The following is a 20234-nucleotide window of genomic DNA, read 5'->3' on the forward strand; positions in this document are numbered from 1 at the left end:
CGGGCTAGCAGAGCGGGACACACACCTTGGGTACCTCCTACATATAGATAGGTACCTAACCTAAGGTAGGAGGTAGGTCCATACTATCTTAGGTAGATAGGTACCTACCTAGGTGGTAGTAATAGTATATCTATATCAGGTATCTACCTATATAGGTACCTAAAGTATACAGCACCTCGCAAGGTACCTATCCCCAGCAACGACGCCGGATGGGTACTCCGGGACCACCCCCTGCCCCCGCCCATGCGCCCGTCCGCCAGACTTGGACTTTAAGTATGTGCATGTACACTAAGCCGCATCGGGGATGCAGTGGACGCGGTTCAGACCGTAGCTAGATTGGCACCTCCCAGCCACCCCTCCCCCCCCCTCTCTTGTGCCCGTTTCCCCTTCCGCCATTCTAGGGCGCGAGCAGACGTTGTCGCTTCGACCCGTCGCTCATCCTGGATGCGGGCTGCTGTGGCTGGCATCCTAGTGGGACGGAAACTGACAAGTCCTGAGCCTGAACGAGGGGGGGGAGCGAGAGATTGCGCGGCGGAAGGGAGTTATTACGCAGGAGGGAGAAGCAGGACCTAGACCCAATTCCTCGATGTACCTACAACACACCTGAGGAAATCCGCAATCGATGACTGCGGCACGCCTTTGCCAACGTACCTAACCCAAGGTAGAGAGAGAGGTACCTACCTAGAGGTACCTACAGGTATCTCCTACGCGGCATGCCTGGGTTCCAGTCCAGCCCGATGTGTCCCGATCAGTGTAGGTACATCAGGTACCTGTAGGTTAGGCTAGATTAGGTGCCTCCTCCAACTGGAAAATAGGTGCACCCGCACGCCCGCACCCACGCCAACAACCACACATCTAAGAGATACCTCCTAGGTAGGTACCTAAGGTAGGTACCTAAGGTAGGTACCTAAGGCAGGTACCTAGATCGCGCCCCGTCTCCCTCCGCCTCCCTGCAAATCCCGTCGCCGTCGCAAACTTGTCATTCCCACCTGTCTTGCTGCCTCCGCCGTCAACCTACGTGCTTCTTTTCTACTTCTGGGCCTCTCCCAGTTCTGTTCTCTCCTCTCCCACTCTTCGCACTCCTCGTCGTCCTTCATGGACCCCTCGGCCGTCCCATCCCTCCACTCGCAGTGCACAGCATAGCGGTCTGCTTCCTCGACGGCGCTTAGGGTCCGTGCCTCTCGCGCTGTGTCTCCGTCGTCAGTCCTCTGCCCCCGTCTCCAAAACCAGCCTGCCAGTCCCGCTGTGAGTGGTCCAATCTGTTCATGGGTGCATTTCCTCACCACCGTCCAGTCCAATCCGACGCGCCCGCCATCCCGTCCAGCACCACGCGAAGTTGCCTGATCCATCCTGCAGGCCCGTAAGGGGTTTGCAGACCGCATAAGGAGGCACGGCCTCGAAGGGAGCGGCTGAGCCCATTCTGCAATACGCGCACCAACGATTCCGCTACTTGCCTCCACGCTGCCCTCCTCCTCGTCGACGATGTGCGAAAGAATATCTGCCTTGGTGCAACCTAGTTAAGCACTCGGAAAACACTTCCCATCCTCCCTCTGGTTCCCCGAGCGAGCGTCGGGAACCATGATACACACCCTCCCATCACAGCCGACGATGCTCGCTTCCGTCGGAACTGTCCCGTCCGCCGCGTCGACCGCGCTCTACTTCGAACCTCTGAACCGTGGCCTCGTCCTCGGCAAGCCCACCAGCAGCACCCAGCGGGCCTTCAGGAAGCACAAGGTTCTCCCGCACCCGAGCAACGACCGCGTTCCGTCGACGACCGCGAATCGGCTTTCCCGTGACCTCTCTTCCACCAGCACCACCTCAATCCGCGAATCGTGCGCGAGCGAAGCCAAGCAACCGGCCACTCCGCCAAACCCTAAGCACGAGAGCCCCAACCTCGCCACGCCTGGGCCCGTCCTTCCTCCGACCCCGCCGGCGCACTCGTGCGCCTCGTCAGGTCGTCACCCCGTTCAGCCTTCGAGCCTAACCTACGTCGACAGCCCGGCGCAGAGCGCCACGGCTGGCTCTGCGAGAACAATACCGGGAACCCCGCCCAACCAGACGAGTCCGCCCACTCCGGATGTCACCCCTCCGCAGGCTGAGCGTCGACCGAGATCCCGTCGTCCCCCTATTTTCGATCGCATCCCATCCAAGGCGACCACGACTTCTCGCTCGGCATCGTTCAAGACGGCGCGCGAGGACCCGGACTCGTCAGAAGAAGACGTCAAGCTATCGACCCCCCGTCCGCCGTTGTCTTCTTCGTCCCGCCTCTCCCAGAGCGCTGTGGGAGGTGATACAACGCAACGAAAAACGCGGAATGTGGGGTTAGGCCTGGGGCTTGAGTCCGACGAGAGCCTTACGCCAAAGTCGAAACGAAATTCTTCGGCTTTCGGGAGCGAATGGGGCACTCCTAGCGAGGTCGAATTGGAATGGGACGCAGATTACGCGAGGAATCTATGGGTGGAGAAGCGACGTGTCCCACCGAAAACAAATCGACGAAGAGAGGAGGTGGTTGACGATGTGATAATCGCCCCTACCAACGCGACAAAGGCTCTGAGGTCCATTCCCCTATCTGACCGACTATACACGAATCCCTCGCCCTTGCCACTAGACTCCGCGAATAGAGACAAGCCATCAACCGCACCCTCTACTTCCGCGTCATCCATTAGCACCGATCTCCGACGGTCTTCGATTATGTCCTCGAAATCCACCGTCTCTACGATTGTGGAAGCCATCCTAGTCGAGACGCCCCCCCAGAGACGGAAGACGCTGCGTCATGTCAGGAAACAGCCAGCTCTGAGAGGTTCCAACTCGGAGCTCTCGCCTTCGACTTCCTCGGCGAGTACGTCCCTCCGCCAGGTCGACAATGCCAAGCGTTCGAGGGCTCCCGCAAGAGCTATAAACGGTCCTGCACGGTCGGAAAGCCTCGCTTCTACCGCTACTGCGAATTCCATCAGCAGCCGGAAGGCCCGCCGCGAAGTTTGGAGGAACGGAGGGATTCCCGTGGTCGTCATCCCCGACCGTAGGGCCTCTATCAAAGCTACAGGCGCGCCCTCTCTCCGATCGACGAGTAGCCGCCACACGAGGAGGAGCAATAGCATCAATTCGGCACCGCTATCGAAAGTGATGGATTCCACCCCCTACTTCGACAAACCGTCTGGGAGGGGCAGGTCTATGTCGGAATCCGACGGGGTGTCCGCGGGGGACCAGCTAACGATGGACTATCCTCCGATCGTCCCAGTGCGCAGATCTTCGCTCTCGGCTCCCACCAGCAGGAATGGGTCTAGGGCTGGCTCGAGATCCGGTTCGCTAACTGCCGAAAGCTTGAAGGCGCACGACGCGTTTCTGGAACAGCAGGGCAAACAGTCGGAGCACCACCCCGAGCGCCAACCACCGCCTATTACTGTGGAACGTGCGCCTCCCGTCGAGGAGATGCGTAACCATCCCGATCAGAGACAGCCTCGACCCGTTCTATCCGTCGAGTCGCACAGAGATGCTTCCCACGACCACAAGCCACTCGTCGATAATAACGGGGACCCGTTGTTCGGCGTACGCCTAACCGCGTACAACACGCCATTTTCCCAGGCTTCCGTCGAGACAAACGGAACGCACTCCGCAGCAGATATTTCGGAAGCGTTGGCGGTGAACATCTATCCGCACCAGAACAAGTCTGTTTTGATGATCCATCACATGTCGAAGCCCATCGATCCCGCAGTCATCGCAAACGTCTTGCGGGAGGAGAGACCAGCTCAAACGGCAAGCGCCACGGAAACAGGGAAGTTCCCAGACATTCCCAAGATCACAGCAACCGACCCAGGCGGAGCTCCCGTGACACCTCCGCACCCCCAGTTCTCGATGGACGATGTCGACTCCCCTCTAAGAAACCCCCGTGCGCCCCCCGCGCCTCCCACGATCAAGCATGTCCTAGATAACCCCTCGGGACTCACTCCCGCCACGGAGAACGAGAGGACGACGGGGAATTATCACGAAGAGGCCCAGAATCAGCCTTCCCTCATGCGTCGAGCTTTCAGCCTCCGCAAGGACCCGGAAACCGGCCGCCCGTCCGGCTTCCTCTCGCGGACCCTGTCCTTGTCCAAGACGATTCGGAAAGACGCGGCCGAAAATCCAGAGCCCGACAGGAGCAAAAACGTCAAGTTAGGAAGGTATCCGGCAGCCGACGATCGACCGCTAGAAAAACCAGAGCCACACCTACATTGGCAAGCCCCTTTCGAGGATGGCATGGACGACGACGACGACGACGACGACTGGCCACGCGATACCTACGATATCCCCGCGGAGGTGGAGAAGATTTACCGCTACCCACAAGTCAACTATGCGGCCGGTCGACGCAGAAGCTTGAGTGAACAGATAAGACGGACGTTCTCGATCCTGCCCATCGAGGACGAAGACCATTATACCACTCGTAGCCAGCGTGGTCCGGAGCGTCGGACTATCAAGCGCACGCCGAGCGGCAATCTTCGCGTGATGAGGCATCGCGATAGCTACGGTAGCGTCGAGTGGGATGACCAGCCTCGTTCTCGCGAAGACGCCGAAGGGCGGCCGTCTACCGCGCCGGAAACGCTCAGCCGCCGGGCCTGGGGAGCAGAGAAACGCGTGGACGACCGCGGTCGCAGACTATTCCCCGGCTGGCAGGACAAGCTCGAGCAGTATCGACCGCAGAACCTGCAGCGCCGGCTGAGCGAGCACCGGCGGCAGAAGCGGACCGAGGCTCTCCGGCAGAAGATCAGCGGGCCGCGAGAGGTCCGAGACGGCGTGGGCGAGGTGATCAAGCGCAACAGCTACACGGGGCCCTCCTACCAGACCCCGTCGGAAATCCGGCCCTCGGTGGACGGCAAATCGCACCGCCCCCAGCCGGGAACGCAGGCCCGTCGAGAGGGTCTTCGGTTCTAGCCTCGCCTGCCCGACGCGACGAGCTGTTCGTGGTCCTAGACGCGCAGTCACCTCAAGGTTTCCATCGATTTGCGGCTTCCCCTATTCTCGTTCTCGAACCGTCCAGATCACGTTCTTTTATTATCTACACAGAAATCCCCGCCATGACGACTCATCAGGCTAGGGCTCTTTTTTTTTACGACTTACATGAGCAACGACGAAGACGACCCGTGCATATTCCCCCCCGCGCAGCAGGTTTTTTTTTTTGCTATTTTACGAAGTCGGAATTTCGGACTGTGCCGTGGTTTTTTTTTTTTTTTTTGACGCGCTTTGCTTTGCGCCAAGGATACGAACAACAGCCGGATATAAACAAAAAAGGAAGAGGGGAGGAGAGGTGGAAATACGAGGTGTTTCTCTTCTTTTCTAATCCGTCTCGCCTTTTTTTTTTTCAACATGTATTCCCCCCGCACCCCTTTTCACCCCCCTGCTCTGCGCTCGTTGTGCCACTGGTGGCGAACGAGAAAGCAAAAAAGGACACAGGGCCTGGTCGGGTAACGAGGAGGGAGAGTCGAGGGACAGCTAGCAGTGCTCGCGGGACTAGCTAACCCGGCTACTTAGGTCCCGTGAGTCAGCTACGGAGAACGCGGTTCTTTTTGCTTCCTCTCCCCTCTTTCCTCTTCCTGCCCTGTGCCTTTCCCGTGTCCCCTTTTCCTTTCCTAATGTCCGGGCTGAGGCGCAACCGTCTAGGCCACGCGGCTTGCCCCCCCCCCCCCGGCGCGTCGTTTCTGAGAATTCGCCGGTCCTCCGTCTACATGTATCTGTTCATCCATCGCGCTGGTTTGCCAGAGAGAGAGAGAGAGAGAAAGAGAGAGAGGCAGGTTACGATACGATAAAATACAATACAATACAGCTCCGCACGACATGCTGCGCATGGCACCCCCCCCCTCCTCTCCCCTACACGTACCCCGTGCATCCTGTGTTCTCTTGTCTGTCTAGTTTGTACCCCCGGATTTAGACCTCCCAGTAGAGAGGGCTGCAGGTATGTGTTAGTGAGAGTAGAGCTACGCAGGAGTTGCCCATGCATTGTCTAAGATGGCGGGGAGGGCGGTGGCTCGTTTGTCTGCCCCGTGGGACGAGCGACCGGTCAACCCCCAACCCACCACTTCCCAGGGGCACCGCCGCCAGACTGGGCGCCGCGCGCTCTATCCCCGCGCGCTGATGCGTCGTGTTCGCGTCCCGTCCTATTCTATTCTATTCTATTCTATTCTATTCTATTCTATTCTATTCTATTCTATTCTATTCTATTCTATTCTATTCTATTCTATTCTATTCTACTCTACTCCCCCCTACTCCCTCGTCGACCGTAGCTACGTACCTACCCAGTCAAGTCTTATCCCCCCTCCCTCTAACCCATCGGCTCCTTCTACAGACACGTCACGTCGTGCTGCCTCCATTTGGCTCGCCTCGTCTCGGCTCAGTGTGCTTACGAATCTACTCTCAGTCTCCTCAGGGACATCCATCCCCCCTGTCCGGCCACCTCCCCGAATGCACGCATAGGGGAGTCAGTAGGTAGGCGGTGCTCAGCCGCCGATTAAGTAGTTCTCGCGGCGTTGAGGGGGGGGTAGTAGGACTACGGAGACGAATTTCATCTGCTTGGGAATGATGGCATCATTGCTTATCGAGTAGACTCCTGTTCTCCCCTCCGCCTTTCCCTTTTCGTTGCCGTACCACCCTCTCTCTCCTTTTTCATTTTCTTCTCCCGTCTTCGTTCCTCCGGTCCAATCGTGTCCGTCCAGTCGAGCCGTGCGTCCTGCCTTTTCCCGGCCACGTTGTCAGAGCGCGCGCGCGCACAGGTAGATACACATAATACACACAATAAGGCTTATCTTTTGCAAACCCGCCCAATTCGTAGACGCGACGGAGCCGCAACGAGAGTGTCTCGAATTAGCTTCTCTCTTCCTATCCGCGCATCGTCACGTACGCTCGAGACGGTAGGCCTTTCGCTAAACGTGGAGTTCGTTGCCGGTCGGGCCAGAGGTGTCGCCCTCGAGCGGGAATACGCGTCCTAAACCGTCCTATGTCCCCCCCTCCCCACTCTCCCTTCTCTTCCTCGCACAATAGTGTTAATGGGAATAATAGTACAGTAGAAGCTTGCGGGTTATCGTACTTGAGGGGCGCCTCTAATTGCCCTTGCGGTTGTCCCCCTGTCGGGGCGGTCATCTTCTAGGCGACTTTCCCGGCTCTTGCCAATACCATCGTAACGGTTTGTCCTCTCTCTCGCAGTTCTACCGCCCAGGGGCTCCGGGGGCACCGGGCGGTCCACCAAGTGGAGGGGGGAAGCCACCAGGGGCCACCGGGGGGATCGGCCCGCCGGGGAAGACTTGTCCTGGTGGCGGCATTCCAGGGAATGGGAAGGGCGGAGCGCCGGCGCCAGCAGCGGCACCAGGAGGTGGGAACGGCAGGCCTCCTGGCGGAGGAAACGGCAGGCCGGCGCCCGGGGGCGGTATAGGGAGACCATTAGGCCCCGGGGGGAAGGGTGGTGGTGGCAATCCTCGGCCACTTTGACCTGGGGGAGCTGTAATTGTCGAGTGTTAGCAGGCTGTTTCTTTCCGCCTCTCTCGTCTCCGTCTCCGGCAAACGCCGCCATGGAAAGCCAGGAGGACATGAGAAGGATGATGGGGGAGTCAGTCACTTACGAGGCAAACCCTGGGGAAAGCCGCCGGGGGGTGGTGGCGCACCCGGCATGCCTGGGAAAGGCGGAGGAGGCATTCCGGCGGGGAAGCTGAAGGGGAGGGGCGGGGGCGGGAAGCCGCCTGGATGGCCGTGGGCGCCGGGCTGGTTCTGGGGGAGCATGGGATTGGCGTGGGCCTGGCCCTCGGCGGCGTAGGAGGAGGTGATGGAGTCGATGACGGACTGAGCCTTCTCGTGGCCGATCTGTTGGTAGTAGTCGACGACGTTGCGCAGGTGGTTTCGGCCGCTGTTGTGAGCCTTGCGCACGCTCATCGAGTCGTGCGTCAAGTAGACATCGCAGTAGTCGCAGAAGACTGTATGGAGATGAGAGTGGTGGGTTAGCACAGGTCGTGGTAGTAGGAGTTTAGCGGTTACGGAGGGAAAGGAAAGGACAGTGTCTGTACAGGCAAATATGAGCTAGAGAGCTTACATTTAGGCATCTTGGCGGTGATGCTGTCCGCGATGACACCGGTGTAGGATACGGGGTTGGGTGGGCGAGGTGTCAATGGCTGTGGCGTTGCGAGAGGAAGCAGGACAGGAAGAGGAAGAAGAGAGGGTAGGTTGTCGAAGGTGCGCGAACGCGAAAACGATAAGATCGGGGATAGGAATAGGTACCGAGCTACAAGCGGGAAGCTGGCGTGGAGACCGGGCAGCTGACTGGCCAATGCGCCGATGCAAATCACGTGATCCAAGGCTGAGCTGCAAGGCTGCAGATCGGCCGAGATGGAATGCTTTGATTGGCGTAGAACTTGAACACGTATTACATTATCCGTTTGCATGCGCGTGGATATGTAGGTATCAGGTACTTCGATAAAATGTGTACGTGATGCCATGGTGGTGGTACTCAGTACAACCCCCCTCCAATCCTCCAGGTCCAAGGCTGCCAGGTGCTCGCCAGTCCTTCGCGGCCCGGCCAGTGAGCGTAGCGCTCCTCTCGACTGAATTAGCTTGCTTGTCCCTGCTACGCCTCTCTACCGTCCAACCCACCTGTCCTCTATCGAAGGTGGCCAATACAGCCAGACACCTCCACCACCTGCTCACCTGCTCACACACATTCGACGCCGTTACCGGTGCATGATAGATGATAATTCCCGCGCGCGTCCCTCCTCCTCCTCCTTAGAAGAACACCGAACAGCACACCGACGACGACACCATGGCCCTGCCACGCGCCTGGCTGCAGCACGTCTGCCGCCTCGTGCTCTTTGTCGTCTCCGTCCACGCCCTCAAATTCGACCTGCAGGCACGCAGCCAGAGCGATAAGAAGACCGAACGATGCGTACGCAACTTCGTCGCCAAGGACACGCTGGTGGTCGTGACCGCCACCGTCAGCGGGAGCAAGGGTGACGGCATGGTCGTCAACATGCACGTACGTTGAGCCTACACGTCCGAGACTGACCACCGCTTACGCGACTCGCGTAGATCCTCGACAACGTCGGCAACGAGTACGGCAAGCCCAAGGACGTAGTCGGCGAGCAGCGCACCGTCTTTACCTCGCACGCCGACGCCGCCTTCGACGTGTGCTTCGAGAACATCATGACCAGCTGTAAGCCTCTCCCCGCCCATTTCAGTCCCCCTTTTTCTCCTTGCCCCTACCTCTCTTTCTCTCTCTATGTGTGAGTATAAAAAAGGAGGGGCAGGGCTAAGTAGGCAGCTCTTAACGAATTCAAACCAGCGCGGATGAACAACCCGATACGGCACGTGGAACTCGACATCGACATCGGGGCGGACGCCAAGGACTGGTCGGCGATCCAGGCGAACGAGAAGCTGCGGCCGGCCGAGACGGAGCTGCGACGCATCGAGGAGTCCATCGCCGAGATCGTGCGCGAGATGGACTACCTGCGCGCCCGCGAGCAGAAGCTGCGCGACACCAACGAGAGCACCAACACCCGCGTCAAGTGGTTCGGCATCGGCACCACCTTCCTGCTCGTCGTCCTATGGGGCTGGCAGATCATGTACCTGCGTGCCTACTTCCGGTCGAAGCACCTGATCTAGACGGCGACGACGGCAGCGGGGGCGGCGGCGCGCGCCGGCCGAAGCACACTCTGCGGTTGCGTGCTGTGTTTTAGATAGATGCGGAATTCGGAGAACATCGACTACGATATCTTGCGAGCTAGGTCGGGTCGGATCGGATCGAACAGAGAGGACGGGACTACCTAGACTAGACCACGCCAGACCCGCCCATCCCAGCATTCTTTTGGCTCGACCCGTCTGGACCGGTGGGCTCGCCTCCACGGTTGACGAGAGTCGAGGATTTCGGTTTCATAAAGCTCGGAATAACACGAGGAGAGGGTTGGCCGACGGAGGGCAGGACGTGCCACGAGTACACATAGCTATATAGGGGGAGGAGGGCCAAAAACGGATATGGTTGCATGGGATACGACGTTCCATGCTTGTTTTGTACGCATTGTGTGCAGAGGCGCCTCAGGGTCGCCTTTCTACTGCCACAGAGCCGGGAGGCGAAATATAAAAGCACATGACACGATGCCTCCGCACTCGGGTGCTGGGATTTTGTCCTGGTGGTGTCTGGGAGCATGGGGCGCGTTGCCTCCCCCGGTCCGCTGGGAAGCAGTGCGCCTGCGTGCTACGTATCGACGACGACCTCTTTGTCTAAGGGGAGTTAGGGGAGGTTCTTCAATCTCGACACCCCGAGTCATGCCAATCCCGCGTAGGCCCAGGAATGTCAGGTCGATCAACAGGTAGCAATATGGCCTGGCCCGGCAGAGGCCCGTATGTTGTATATGTATGAGTATTAATAGCATTATATGTATAGCGGGCACGATATAGCACAAGCGAGAGACCAAACGGCGGCCGAAAGCGAGCGGGTCCGGGCGGAGACGGAAGACGGCCGTCGGCAATTTCGCATGACGTGCATCCCAGCGAATGACAGAGCTCCGATTTGCCAGCTCAGGCCGGTTCCCAGCATAGCGAGCTTTGGTGTCTCTCTCTCTGTCTCTCTCTCTCTCTCTCTCTCTCTCTCTCTCTCTACCCTCTCCATCTCCTGCTTTCTCCCCTCCCCTCCTCTCATCCTCCTCTTCTCCCGCTATTGTACGAACACATCGCCCAGCTGTATACAATCCCATCCGACCGCCTTCCCGCCAATTGCGCGCCCTTCCCGCACGGAGGAAATTCGGAGCCTGCGTTTGGAACCCAGCAGGACGCGATAAGTTCCCCGCCACCCGGACGCGCACCAAGACAAACGGGCGCCCAGAACCGGAACGCCATGACGCCCGCCTGCGCCGCCGCGCTGCCGCGCAGCATCGCCCTGCGCTCGGCGCAGCGAAGTCTGCGGGCCTCTTTCGCCGCCGCCTCTCTCGCCTCTGCATCCCCCGCTCCCGCGTCCCGACCGCCCCGTCGTCCCCTCAGCACCGCGCCCGCGCTGCGCGCCAGCGTCGGCAGCGGCAACTCGCCGCCGCCCGCCAAGCCGCGCACGTCCCACGACCAGGGCCCGGCGCCGGGCGCCGCCGAGATGGGCGTCGGCGAGCTCGAGGGCACCGACTTCCGCATCGAGCCGATGCGGCGGACGGGCGAGGACGACGCGACGATGCGCGCGCGACTCGTCTGTACGCTTCCCTTCTTCTTCTTCTTCTTCTCTCTTCCCCCCCCCCCTTCCTTCCCGCCGCCTCCCAGCCACTACTAACCCCCCTCCACCTCGGGCAGACCAGAGCCGGAAGCGCGGCACGCTCGAGGCGGACCTGCTGCTGTCGACGTTCGCGGCCGCGCACCTGCCGCGCATGAGCCGCGAGCAGATGGCCCAGTACGACCGCTTCCTCGACGAGAACGACTGGGACATATACTACTGGGCGACGCAGGACGCGCCGGCCCCCGCGGCGGCGGCGGCGGCGGCGTCGTCGTCAGCTGAGGCCGAGGTCGCCGCCGAGGCCTCGCGCAGCACGCGCGACTCCAGCGCGGCCGACTACGCGGGCGGCGCCGAGGCCGCCGCCGCCGAGAGCAGCGCCCCGCCCAGCGACGCGGCGCCCGTGGCGACGGGCGGCACCCCGCGCACCGGCGACGCCGGCGAGGGCAAGGAGGGGGCGCCCGGCGGCGCCGCGACGACGTCGTTCGCCACCGGCGAGTGGGCCCAGACCGTCGGCACCTTCAAGCCGGCGTACCGGCCGGTGCCCCGGCGCTGGCGCGACAGCGAGGTGCTGCTGCTGCTGCGGGCGCACGTGCGCGAGCGCGCGAAGGCGCGCGGCGGCATGGCGTTTATGCCGCCGCTGAGGGGCGAGTGATGGTTTTTGGGAGCAGAGGAGAGAAGTAGGGGGGAGAGCATTTTGCGGGTGTAAATAGTAAAAAAGGGGGGAAAGGAAAGGGAAAAGGGAAAAGGGAAAAGGAAGAGGGGAGATGATTAGGTTGGAGCCAGGAGGAGAGTCTCTAGCTCGTTAAGATAGGACTACGCAAGTTCTCTCTACGAATATGGTGCTTCCAGGGAGGAGAGACGTGCCGCCCCCGGTCGTAACTCTCCCTACCTCTCCTCTCCGTTCTCGTTTCCGAATTTCCGCTCCAGTTCCGCATCCGCGGTCAATTCCACGTGCGTCCCTCCGCACACACCGAACCCTCCGACGAGACGGCAGCAATGTAGAAAGACCGGGTAGACGCGCGGACAGCAGAGCGGAGCGCTGCAGCCGCCCGCGGGCGCAGTGCTGCGGACGCTCAAGACAAGAGAGTCAAGACATAGGTGCGTAGATATATATAAGTAGAAAAGCCCGTGCCGTGGTATCTCCCGTCTAAGCCCGCCGTCCCACACACACACACACACAGTGTACTCCAGACGCCCCCGGCCAACTCCCGCTCGTCGTCGGGCGAGGGAGGGGAAGAAGCAAGAGTGGCGCCGGGAGGGGAGAAGAGGCGGGGGAGGGAGAGGAAAGCGAAGGCGAAGGCGAGCCACACGCAGGGGCGTCGACGAGGGCCGGCTAGCTATCTACACGCGTGTGCTGAGACGCTGCTGGTGCTGCGGCGCGGTGCTGGGTTGTGAATTTATTTCGTTGCTTCGTTAATCCACACTTGCCGCCTCCCCTCTCCCCGGTGTCCCCTCCTCTCCCTTCTACGGCCCCTCCTCGTTTCCAATTCTTTTCTCTTCTCCCCCCCTTTCCTTGGGCCTCCCCCGCCATTTTCCCCTTGCCCATCCTCTTACCCGCCCCCACTCCCCAATACACACACGTACCCTCGACGGATCTCTACCCTTCAACCCCCTTCCCCCGCTTCCGGCGGCAGTATCCTGCCGAGGCTCCTTAGCACCTCCATGACGGGCATATCACGCGTGCCCGCGCGCGCTCGCTCGCGCGCCTCGCGCTCGCGCAGGCGCGCCGCGCTGAGGCCCAGCACGCGGTCGGCCTGGCGCGCGCCGGCCGCGACCCGCGCCTCGAGCCGGTGCACGCCGTCCGCCAGCTGGTCTACGCGCGGCCCCAGCGACGCCCGCAGCGCCTGCAGCTGCGCCCGCACCGCCTTCTGCGTCGTCGTCGTCGCCGTCGCCGTCGCCGCTGCTGGCTTCGCATGCCCCGTCGTCGGCGGCGTCGTGTCCGTGATCGTCGCGCTCGCGAGCGCCGCCAGCATCTCGGCTTCGTCTGGGTCGAGGAGCGATGCGTCCGGCTGCGGGAGCTGCTGCACTAGCAGGAGCGGCGATGTCGCCTCGGACGGAGCGAAGAGCGGTGGTAGCTCCGCCGGCGGTTGTCTTAGGGATTGCCACGTCTTCTTTTCTGCTTTTAACCTGCGTGACTCTGTTAGCCCGTGAGGATGAAATAGTTCCCCCCTCTCCTCTCCCCCCCCCCCCCCCCCCCCGCTCTCTCTCTCTCTACGTACCGTTTTATCCTTTCCTCTAGTGCCGCAATCTTCTCTTCGTGTTCGATGTTCCGCGGGTTCGGCTTCACTATAGCCGGCGGTTTCGGCACGTCCTCCCGCGCGAACCAGTTCGAGAATTCCGACTTCGAGGCAAAGTCCTTCAGCAGCTGGTCCTGGATAGCCCGGGCTGCGGCGTCGTAAGTTAGCTTTTAGTACTAGCCGCTGGGCGAGGGAGGCCCCAGGAGAGGGACAAATAGAGAAAAAGAGAGAGGTATTACCTCCTAGAATCGCATTAGAATTCAGTGATCCCAGTGGCGGCTTCTCCGACAATGCCCGCTCCCCGCACCACGTGAGGAGCTGCTTCATCCGGCGTGGTTCTATCAGCTCGGCCTCGATGTGCTTGTAGAACTCGGCCGAGTCGACCGCTCTGTGCGGTATGGCGTTGTGGCCGCTATCGATTAGGGAGCTGGCCCGTCTCCCGCGCATGCCCAGACTGCTCCTGCGGGCGCCCGTCTTCCTCCGCATCTCCTTGTTGCGGTTCATGACTGGCGTGTCGCTGAACGGCAGCGCAATCTTCTTCGGTTCCGACGAATCTCCACTGCCTCTCGCCTTACTCTCGTCCACCGGCGTCGACTGAGGCGGCGTCTCCTCCTGGACTACCTCCCGGGCTCGTGGCTTCTTCGCCACTCCATTCGTAACTTTAGCAGGCTCCTTTTCCTTGTTTTCCAAGGAAGGGCGGCCTCGTCGTCGTGTGCTCCTCTGTGGCGGCGGTGAGGACGGCGGGGGGGGCGCCGATGCCTCGTCTTGGTCGGCAGTTATCTGGCTCGACCTCCGCTTCGCGTTTCTCCTCGTGGCCGGCTGGAGCTGTGGCGGGGACGGTGGTAGTGGTTGTGGCTCGCGATTCTTGTTCGTTCTCGGCCTACCCCTTTTAGGTGCGGGTGCGGGTGCGGGTGCGAGTACAGGTTCCGGAGGGGGATCGTCCTCGGGTATCGTTTCTTGCTGCTGGGTCTTGATCCGCTTGGATCCTCGGGTGAAGTGGAAATCGCCATCCTGCTCATCGTATGCTGTCACGTCACCGTCAGCTTGCTGCTGTCTGTCCGGGCTATCTTCGTAGCAGGGGCTACGGAGCGGTATCCTACCGGCAAGGCGCGAGCTCCTGCGACGCTTGGGCTGATTGCTCATGCTCAGGACTTGTAGTGGCTGGCGGGTCTGCACGAGGGTAGTCATGGACGCTGGCGTTCATCATATGTCCGCATTAGTTCGGGATTCGTGGGGGAGAGGAGGGGGGTGGTCGGGCCGAGGCAGAGCGGTTCGCGCGAGTCGTGATCGAGGGTAAGAAAGCAGGAGACGAGGACGCGGCGAGAGGGTAGATCGAAGATGCAGATACTACGGGATGGACGGGTCGCGGAAGGGAGGAAATGCGGGAAATGCAGCGCTGCAGCCGCGTCGTCCGCGTCAATGCCAATCGGTCGGTCAATTGGCGGTGGTTGTGTGATGGCAGCTCGAGTCGCATAAGCGGCGGCGGCGTGCGGTAGCGTCGAGGTGGGATATCGATGTTTTTCGTGTTTTGGTGTCGTCGACCCTCCTCTCGTATTGTCTTCCGTCATCTGGGGGGTTGCGAGAGGTGCGTTCAGCGACAGGGTGTCTGTGGTTTGGCTGTGTGGGCGACGAGGCGCGAGACCGACGGCTTCCTTCTCGTTGCAATTGTTTACATAGGCCCTCGCGCACAGGCCACGGGCCACCGCACACGGCTGGCCAATCACCGGCCCGCACCTCGGCTACGCGCCCCATATTTTCGTGTCTGTACCCAACGTACCTGACTTACCTAATACGGCTAGGTACCTCCACCCTACCCTGTCTCCCTTACAATTAGATCTCCCTCCACCTCTGGCATGTAACTTATTGGGAGGTCTGCCGGAAATGAGGTAATGTAGCCCGGTCCCTCGCGTCTCGTGTCTGCGCCCACTATCCCACCTATCGTGGGACATCTTCGGGTTAGCAGTAGGTTCGGACGAGAATCCCGCGGATGCTGATACAGAACCAGCTACCTATACAAGGGGCGATGGGTCATGATGTCTTACCGCGATGCAGATAGGTACAATAGCTCCATTAAGTACCTACCTTACGTTAGGTACCTATCATATGCGTGATAGGTAACCGCTCACACCGTGTTATATAATAATAGAGACATCTCATACGGCTAGGCACACGGCATCTATCAATTGCGTCGATACGATTCATACATATAGACCAAAAAAAAAAAAAAAACATCCACATCTACGTCCTACGTCCACATCCGCAGAGATGAGCTAGCTACGGTCCGTTCCGAGCACGAGAAGCATCCGCGTGTATCAGCTACGGAAGAAAAAAAAGATATAGACTGTCGAAACGAAGGCCGTGTACTCCCGAGAAGGACGGAGGGGCGGTGCCAAATCCCCGGTTATTGCCCTCCTCGCCTGCCTCCCTCAACGCCGCAAGACATTCAAATCACGTCCCGACACCCCAACACCGTTTTTGATGTGTACGCCCAGCCCAGATACGCACGTGCGCACACTGGCCCCATGTCAACCGACGGTAAGTAGTAGTAAGCGGCACCAGCGGTCGCGGCGGCAGCAGTAGAGAGGTGGTGGTAGTAGAAGTAGTACGGCCGAGCTGCAACGTCACGCCGTCTCCACGATGCCGTGTCGACGCGGCGCCGCCGTCGCAGCCGCCAGCCTCCGTGCCCCGTTCGTTCTCTCATCATGATAGTCGAATGTTATTACAGACACAACAGCTAACGAGCGGGCGCCTCCGTCCCCCTCCCCCCCCTTCGAGCGCGCCCCGCCAACCTCTCGTGTCGCGAGAAGGTCAAGAGCGCCCCTTTTTGTGTTTGGTTTTTCGTCATTCGTCCCGCCGCCCGTACCATTATACATCGCCGCTTTTTTTTAATTTCCCCTCTTGGGTCCCACGACGATCGGTCGACCACTCGGTCCCCGATACGTCCAAGGCGCCAACGCTCTTAGGTCATCCAGAATAAGCGCCACAGTGAGCGTCATCATGCCTGCCGGCCACCAGTTGACTCCCGGTAGACGGCGGGCTCGGGAGCAGCGACGCTCTCATCCTACGAGAAGCGTCGCTGTACCCCCTGCCCCGCCATCACCGGTTGGTTCGGGATCGGCGCCGCCATGCCGTAAGGGTTGATCTGCGGATTGTACGTCTCCATCGTCTGCTGCATGAAAGGCCCATGCAGCCCCTGTTGCTGTGTGACGGGACAGTCTTTGTGGGCTAGGAGCAGGGTCTTGAGATTGACCACCTCCTCTCTAAGCTGGGATATCTGCGCCGTTAAGGCGTCGTTCTCGCTGCTGTACATCTCCACCTTGTTCTGGAGGTTAGCCAGCCATTGCTTCTTGCGCTGACGGCACTTCAGAGCAGCAACACTGGCGAGTCGGGTTAGCAACGGCTCAAAGTGGTCGGTGGTGGTAGGGAGGTAGGCAAGCGGGGGATTCTACCGGTTCCTCTCCAGGAAGTTCTTGCGCTTCTCTTCGTCCGTCATCTTCGACTTGGATTGGCCGTCATTGTTGGCCTTGTCGTCGTCCTCGTCCTCCGACGAGTTGTCCATGTCGCCGTTCGACGACGACGCCGTCTTGGTCTTCTTGTTAGCGGGCTGCTTGGTGGGCGTATCCTCGGCTTTGCGCCGCCCGTTGACCACCGACACCACCGCACTGCCACGCTTGCCTTTCCCTCTCGCGTTGGGCTTCGACGGCTCGCTGTCTTCCGACGCGCCGCTCGCCGCCTCGCTGACCCCCCGCGCCGGAGGCGGGGCCGGCGCGCCGTTTCCGTTCATGTGAGGTGACGTGTTGTTGGTGTTGTTGCTCGATGCGTTGGGCGGAGGGGCAGCCGGGTGCGCGTGCAGGGGCTGGCTGCCACCGACCGGGTATTGCGCTTGGGTGCCGTTACGGCCCTGGGCGCCTTGGGCTAGCATGAAGAGGCCGTTAGCAGCATCGTTGTCGTGGGGGTCGAAAGCGCCCGACGTCGGCTTCGACTCGGACTTGACCGCGGACGAAGTCGGCTCCTGCGGTTGCGACGTCACGGCCTGGGGTAGCGGCTTGTCGTGGTTCGCCTTGGCTGCTGCCGCGCTCATGGCCGTGCGATGGAAGTCGATCGTGCTCGGTGTCGCCGTGCCGCTCGCCAATTGGGCAAAGAGGGCCTGCGAGTTGGGACTCGGGGCAGGGAACATGGAACCACCCCCGCCCGGCGTCAGACCCGTCCGCAAGGAGCTCTCGTTGGGTGTGAATCCGCCGCGTAGGGTGTGCGATGTGTCACCAAAGTAGTCGTTCGCCGGGCCAGAGAGCATAGCTGGACTGAGCGGCCCCGTCCTAAGAGACCCGCCTCCCCAGTTGAACGGTGTATTCCCGTTTCCGGGCAGCAGCGACGACGGCGATGTCAGAGCGGCCACGCTGGGCAGCTTCGTGCCACCAGGGGTTTCCACCGTGCCTCCCGTACCGAACGACTGCTCAAAGGGGTTGGGCTCGAGGCTGAGGTTGCTCGAGAAGTAATCTTCGCCGGGCTTGGGCGGCGGCGCCAACGGTCGACCGGGTTCGCTGTTGGAGGCGGCCTCGGACTTAATTTCGGACGCCTTCTTCTCGCCGTTCGGTTCTGCGAGCGCGACGAGGACGGGTCAGCAACGGACATCCAATTGAACACATGCCAACCAACAATGGGGGACAACCTATGGTTGGAGTAACAGTAGCAGTAGTAGCGGCGGCAACGACACGGGATGATGCTCGGGTGCATGTCGATGCGAAGATAGGCATACGGCAAGGGGAAGGCGGGAAGGGAGAGAGAGAGGGGTGGGAGGAAAGGAAGTTCGGTGAGCTCACCTGACAAAGGATTATCGGATGGTTTGGTTTCGATCGGGGCCATGGTGACGGCGATGACGACGTTGTTTTAAGAGTGTACGTGCGGGAGTGGTCCAAGTTGAGAATTATGATGTAACGACACGCTCGACGCACACAATGCTTGCTAGCTTACGGGGTCGGAGAAGACAACCTGGCCCGGAGGGGGGAAAGCAAAAAAAACGAGGGAAAAAAATAAAATAACATAAAAGGGCCGAACCACGGCCTGGAGAATAAGGTGCGAGCGGTCGAAGGCTTATTTTGGGTATCGTGGCGATTGATTGATGAAGGAGTGACGGAATGCGTAGACACTAGCGATGTGTTGTACGGCGACTGGCACCGCGGCGCGGAGAGAGGTGCGGGTGCGGTGCTGGGACTTCTGCCTCGCTGGGCTCGCAGAGAGGGCGAGAGGCAGAGAGGCAGAGAGGCGGCGGGAGAGGGAGAGGGAGAGGGAGAGGGCGAGAGCGGCGTGGGTTCACGGGCTGGGGCTGTCTGATGGGCAAGGTTTATCGACGCCGTGGTGCGGTATAGGGCGGCATGGATTGGGTGCGGTGGGTGGCCTGCAGCGTGCCGGCAGAGGGAAGAGCAGCAGCAGGGCCGTATAGCGAGCCGGTCCGTCGGCGCGTCGGCGTGGGCGGATGTTGGTTGCGGTCGAGGCGTGGCGCCGGGTTGGTGTGTTGCGTGTGGTGCGAAGGCGAGAATCACAGGCGGCGACGAGAGATGTTGGCGATGAGGTCATGAGGGAAGAAGTGACATAAGGGGTGGTTTTGGGGAGAAGAGGCAGGCACAGCAGACGTAAAGACCCCCGAAAAATGCTTGGAGCCGAAGGTGGACAAGGCCCGCAGCAGCCACGGATTGATCGTCCAATGGATGCGTGGAAGGCGTGATCGAAGATCCCCAAGTACCCCGTACAGTGCGCCCACGCCGCCGCCCGCTCTCGAGCCGTTACGGGCCTGCGTACCGCCCGCGTTCGCGCCGCGTACCGCGCTATGGACTTGTGGGCTCAGGGGCCTGCCGCTGCGTGCCAGAGCTGGATGGCGAGATAGCGCGGTACCTCGAGGCTACGTCGGCGGTACCTCGCGTGCTAATGCCTCGGCGGGCACCTATATGGCTACCTACCTCTTACTTCTCTCTCTCTCTCTCTCTCTCTCTCTCCGCTGGGCTGCTGCTGCTGGGCTCCTGCTACTCTCTGGCACCGACTGACACTTCAACCCTACCTGGCCGATGGAGAACTGGCAAAACGGTGATTCGTCCGGTTACTGTCCACGACGGGGCCTCTTCCCCGTTTTTACCTCTTTGACCCGAATAACGAATAATGGAATACACCCCGACAGCCTGATTCGCAACGGTGCGGGCAGTCCTGAAATTGGACGTTGAACATACGAGTTCGCCCGTCGGTTTGTCCGCTCCATTTCCCCAGGCCCATTCTGCCTCTGATGCCTCCGCGTGTCTCTCTGCCTAACCTCGCCGTATGAGGTAGGTACCTAGTATAGTAAGGAAGTAAGTGAGGAATTTGCCGTATAGGATGGACAGCCAAGTTTAGTACTCGAGCCGACAACATACTCGAGTAGATGCATATGAGTATACATCATCGCATTATCTGCCTGCCTACCCACCTTGCATGTCTCCTCACACCATTCCCGACTCTCGTGAATGCATCTGGGTTTGTGCGTGCGTGCGTGCGTGCGTGCGCGACCGTTGCCCCGTCGAGACCTCCCTCACCCCCGTCGATCCAGGAATCGGCCGTCTTATCTCTAGGCCGCCGTCAGGTTTGCCAGCAACCCTCGCGTTTCCGGCGCAAGTTCGCAAACGGAGCCAATAAACGGCGCATCTCACCTCCACGCTCAAGCTCTACAGATACCTGCCAACAAATCTAATCTGGTGTCGCCAGCGCAGGACCTCTCGCCTTGTGGGTTTGCTGTCGGAACGACGCTCACGGCGCCGGATCGACGACTGGCTAGGCGAGCC

The 20234-nt window shown here is 60.5% G+C and overlaps 6 protein-coding genes across 6 annotated transcripts; 3 read left to right on the forward strand and 3 right to left on the reverse strand.

Annotated features, from left to right (window-relative positions):
• Window positions 1-1447: 1447 nt before the first annotated feature.
• Window positions 1448-4999, forward strand: GGS23DRAFT_268795 (uncharacterized protein). Its single transcript, XM_051512420.1, has one exon. The coding sequence runs from the start codon at window positions 1579-1581 to the stop codon at window positions 4906-4908; it is 3330 nt and encodes a 1109-aa protein (XP_051368458.1). The 5' UTR covers window positions 1448-1578; the 3' UTR covers window positions 4909-4999.
• A 1808-nt stretch (window positions 5000-6807) lies between these two features.
• Window positions 6808-8208, reverse strand: GGS23DRAFT_268831 (U1 zinc finger-domain-containing protein). Its single transcript, XM_051512421.1, has 4 exons — window positions 8048-8208; window positions 7626-7931; window positions 7055-7438; window positions 6808-6992 (listed from the first exon to the last, which is right to left on the reverse strand). The coding sequence occupies exons 1-3, from the start codon at window positions 8055-8057 to the stop codon at window positions 7173-7175; spliced, it is 582 nt and encodes a 193-aa protein (XP_051368459.1). The 5' UTR covers window positions 8058-8208; the 3' UTR covers window positions 6808-6992; window positions 7055-7172.
• Window positions 8209-8490: 282 nt separating this feature from the next.
• On the forward strand, window positions 8491-9831 carry GGS23DRAFT_268845 (emp24/gp25L/p24 family/GOLD-domain-containing protein). The gene is made up of 3 exons (XM_051512422.1): window positions 8491-8983; window positions 9037-9160; window positions 9269-9831. The coding sequence occupies exons 1-3, from the start codon at window positions 8771-8773 to the stop codon at window positions 9607-9609; spliced, it is 678 nt and encodes a 225-aa protein (XP_051368460.1). The 5' UTR covers window positions 8491-8770; the 3' UTR covers window positions 9610-9831.
• Window positions 9832-10837: 1006 nt separating this feature from the next.
• GGS23DRAFT_614784 (DUF339-domain-containing protein) lies at window positions 10838-11938 on the forward strand (the record flags this gene model as incomplete). Its single annotated transcript, XM_051520676.1, has 2 exons — window positions 10838-11177; window positions 11275-11938. 2 exons carry the CDS (start codon window positions 10838-10840, stop codon window positions 11844-11846), a joined length of 912 nt encoding a protein of 303 aa, XP_051368461.1. The 3' UTR covers window positions 11847-11938.
• Window positions 11939-12798: 860 nt separating this feature from the next.
• On the reverse strand, window positions 12799-14619 carry GGS23DRAFT_600134 (Mis12-Mtw1 protein family-domain-containing protein; the record flags this gene model as incomplete). The annotated part of the gene is made up of 3 exons (XM_051519020.1): window positions 12799-13321; window positions 13414-13579; window positions 13671-14619. 3 exons carry the CDS (start codon window positions 14617-14619, stop codon window positions 12799-12801), a joined length of 1638 nt encoding a protein of 545 aa, XP_051368462.1.
• Window positions 14620-15756: 1137 nt separating this feature from the next.
• On the reverse strand, window positions 15757-18666 carry GGS23DRAFT_584307 (Aft1 HRA domain-containing protein). The gene is made up of 3 exons (XM_051517322.1): window positions 18252-18666; window positions 16881-18027; window positions 15757-16808 (listed from the first exon to the last, which is right to left on the reverse strand). The coding sequence occupies exons 1-3, from the start codon at window positions 18292-18294 to the stop codon at window positions 16493-16495; spliced, it is 1506 nt and encodes a 501-aa protein (XP_051368463.1). The 5' UTR covers window positions 18295-18666; the 3' UTR covers window positions 15757-16492.
• Between the last annotated feature and the right edge of the window lie 1568 nt (window positions 18667-20234).

Source organism: Durotheca rogersii (assembly GCF_024521655.1).
Source record: "Durotheca rogersii strain YMJ 92031201 chromosome Unknown GGS23scaffold_29, whole genome shotgun sequence".
In the NCBI taxonomy this organism is placed as follows: domain Eukaryota; kingdom Fungi; phylum Ascomycota; class Sordariomycetes; order Xylariales; family Xylariaceae; genus Durotheca; species Durotheca rogersii.

Coding starts and splice junctions, on each gene's coding strand:
- GGS23DRAFT_268795 (XM_051512420.1), top strand. CDS start 1,579: ATGATACACACCCTCCCATCACAGCCGACGATGCTCGCTTCCGTCGGA.
- GGS23DRAFT_268831 (XM_051512421.1), bottom strand. Junction 7,439..7,625: donor GCCTTTCCCAGGCATGCCGG/GTGCGCCACCAC, acceptor AAAGTGGCCGAG/GATTGCCACCACCACCCTTC.
- GGS23DRAFT_268845 (XM_051512422.1), top strand. CDS start 8,771: ATGGCCCTGCCACGCGCCTGGCTGCAGCACGTCTGCCGCCTCGTGCTC. Junction 8,984..9,036: donor GCATGGTCGTCAACATGCAC/GTACGTTGAGCC, acceptor CGACTCGCGTAG/ATCCTCGACAACGTCGGCAA. Junction 9,161..9,268: donor CGAGAACATCATGACCAGCT/GTAAGCCTCTCC, acceptor CTAAGTAGGCAG/CTCTTAACGAATTCAAACCA.
- GGS23DRAFT_584307 (XM_051517322.1), bottom strand. CDS start 18,294: ATGGCCCCGATCGAAACCAAACCATCCGATAATCCTTTGTCAG. Junction 18,028..18,251: donor ATCCGATAATCCTTTGTCAG/GTGAGCTCACCG, acceptor TCGCGCTCGCAG/AACCGAACGGCGAGAAGAAG. Junction 16,809..16,880: donor AACTTCCTGGAGAGGAACCG/GTAGAATCCCCC, acceptor CCGACTCGCCAG/TGTTGCTGCTCTGAAGTGCC.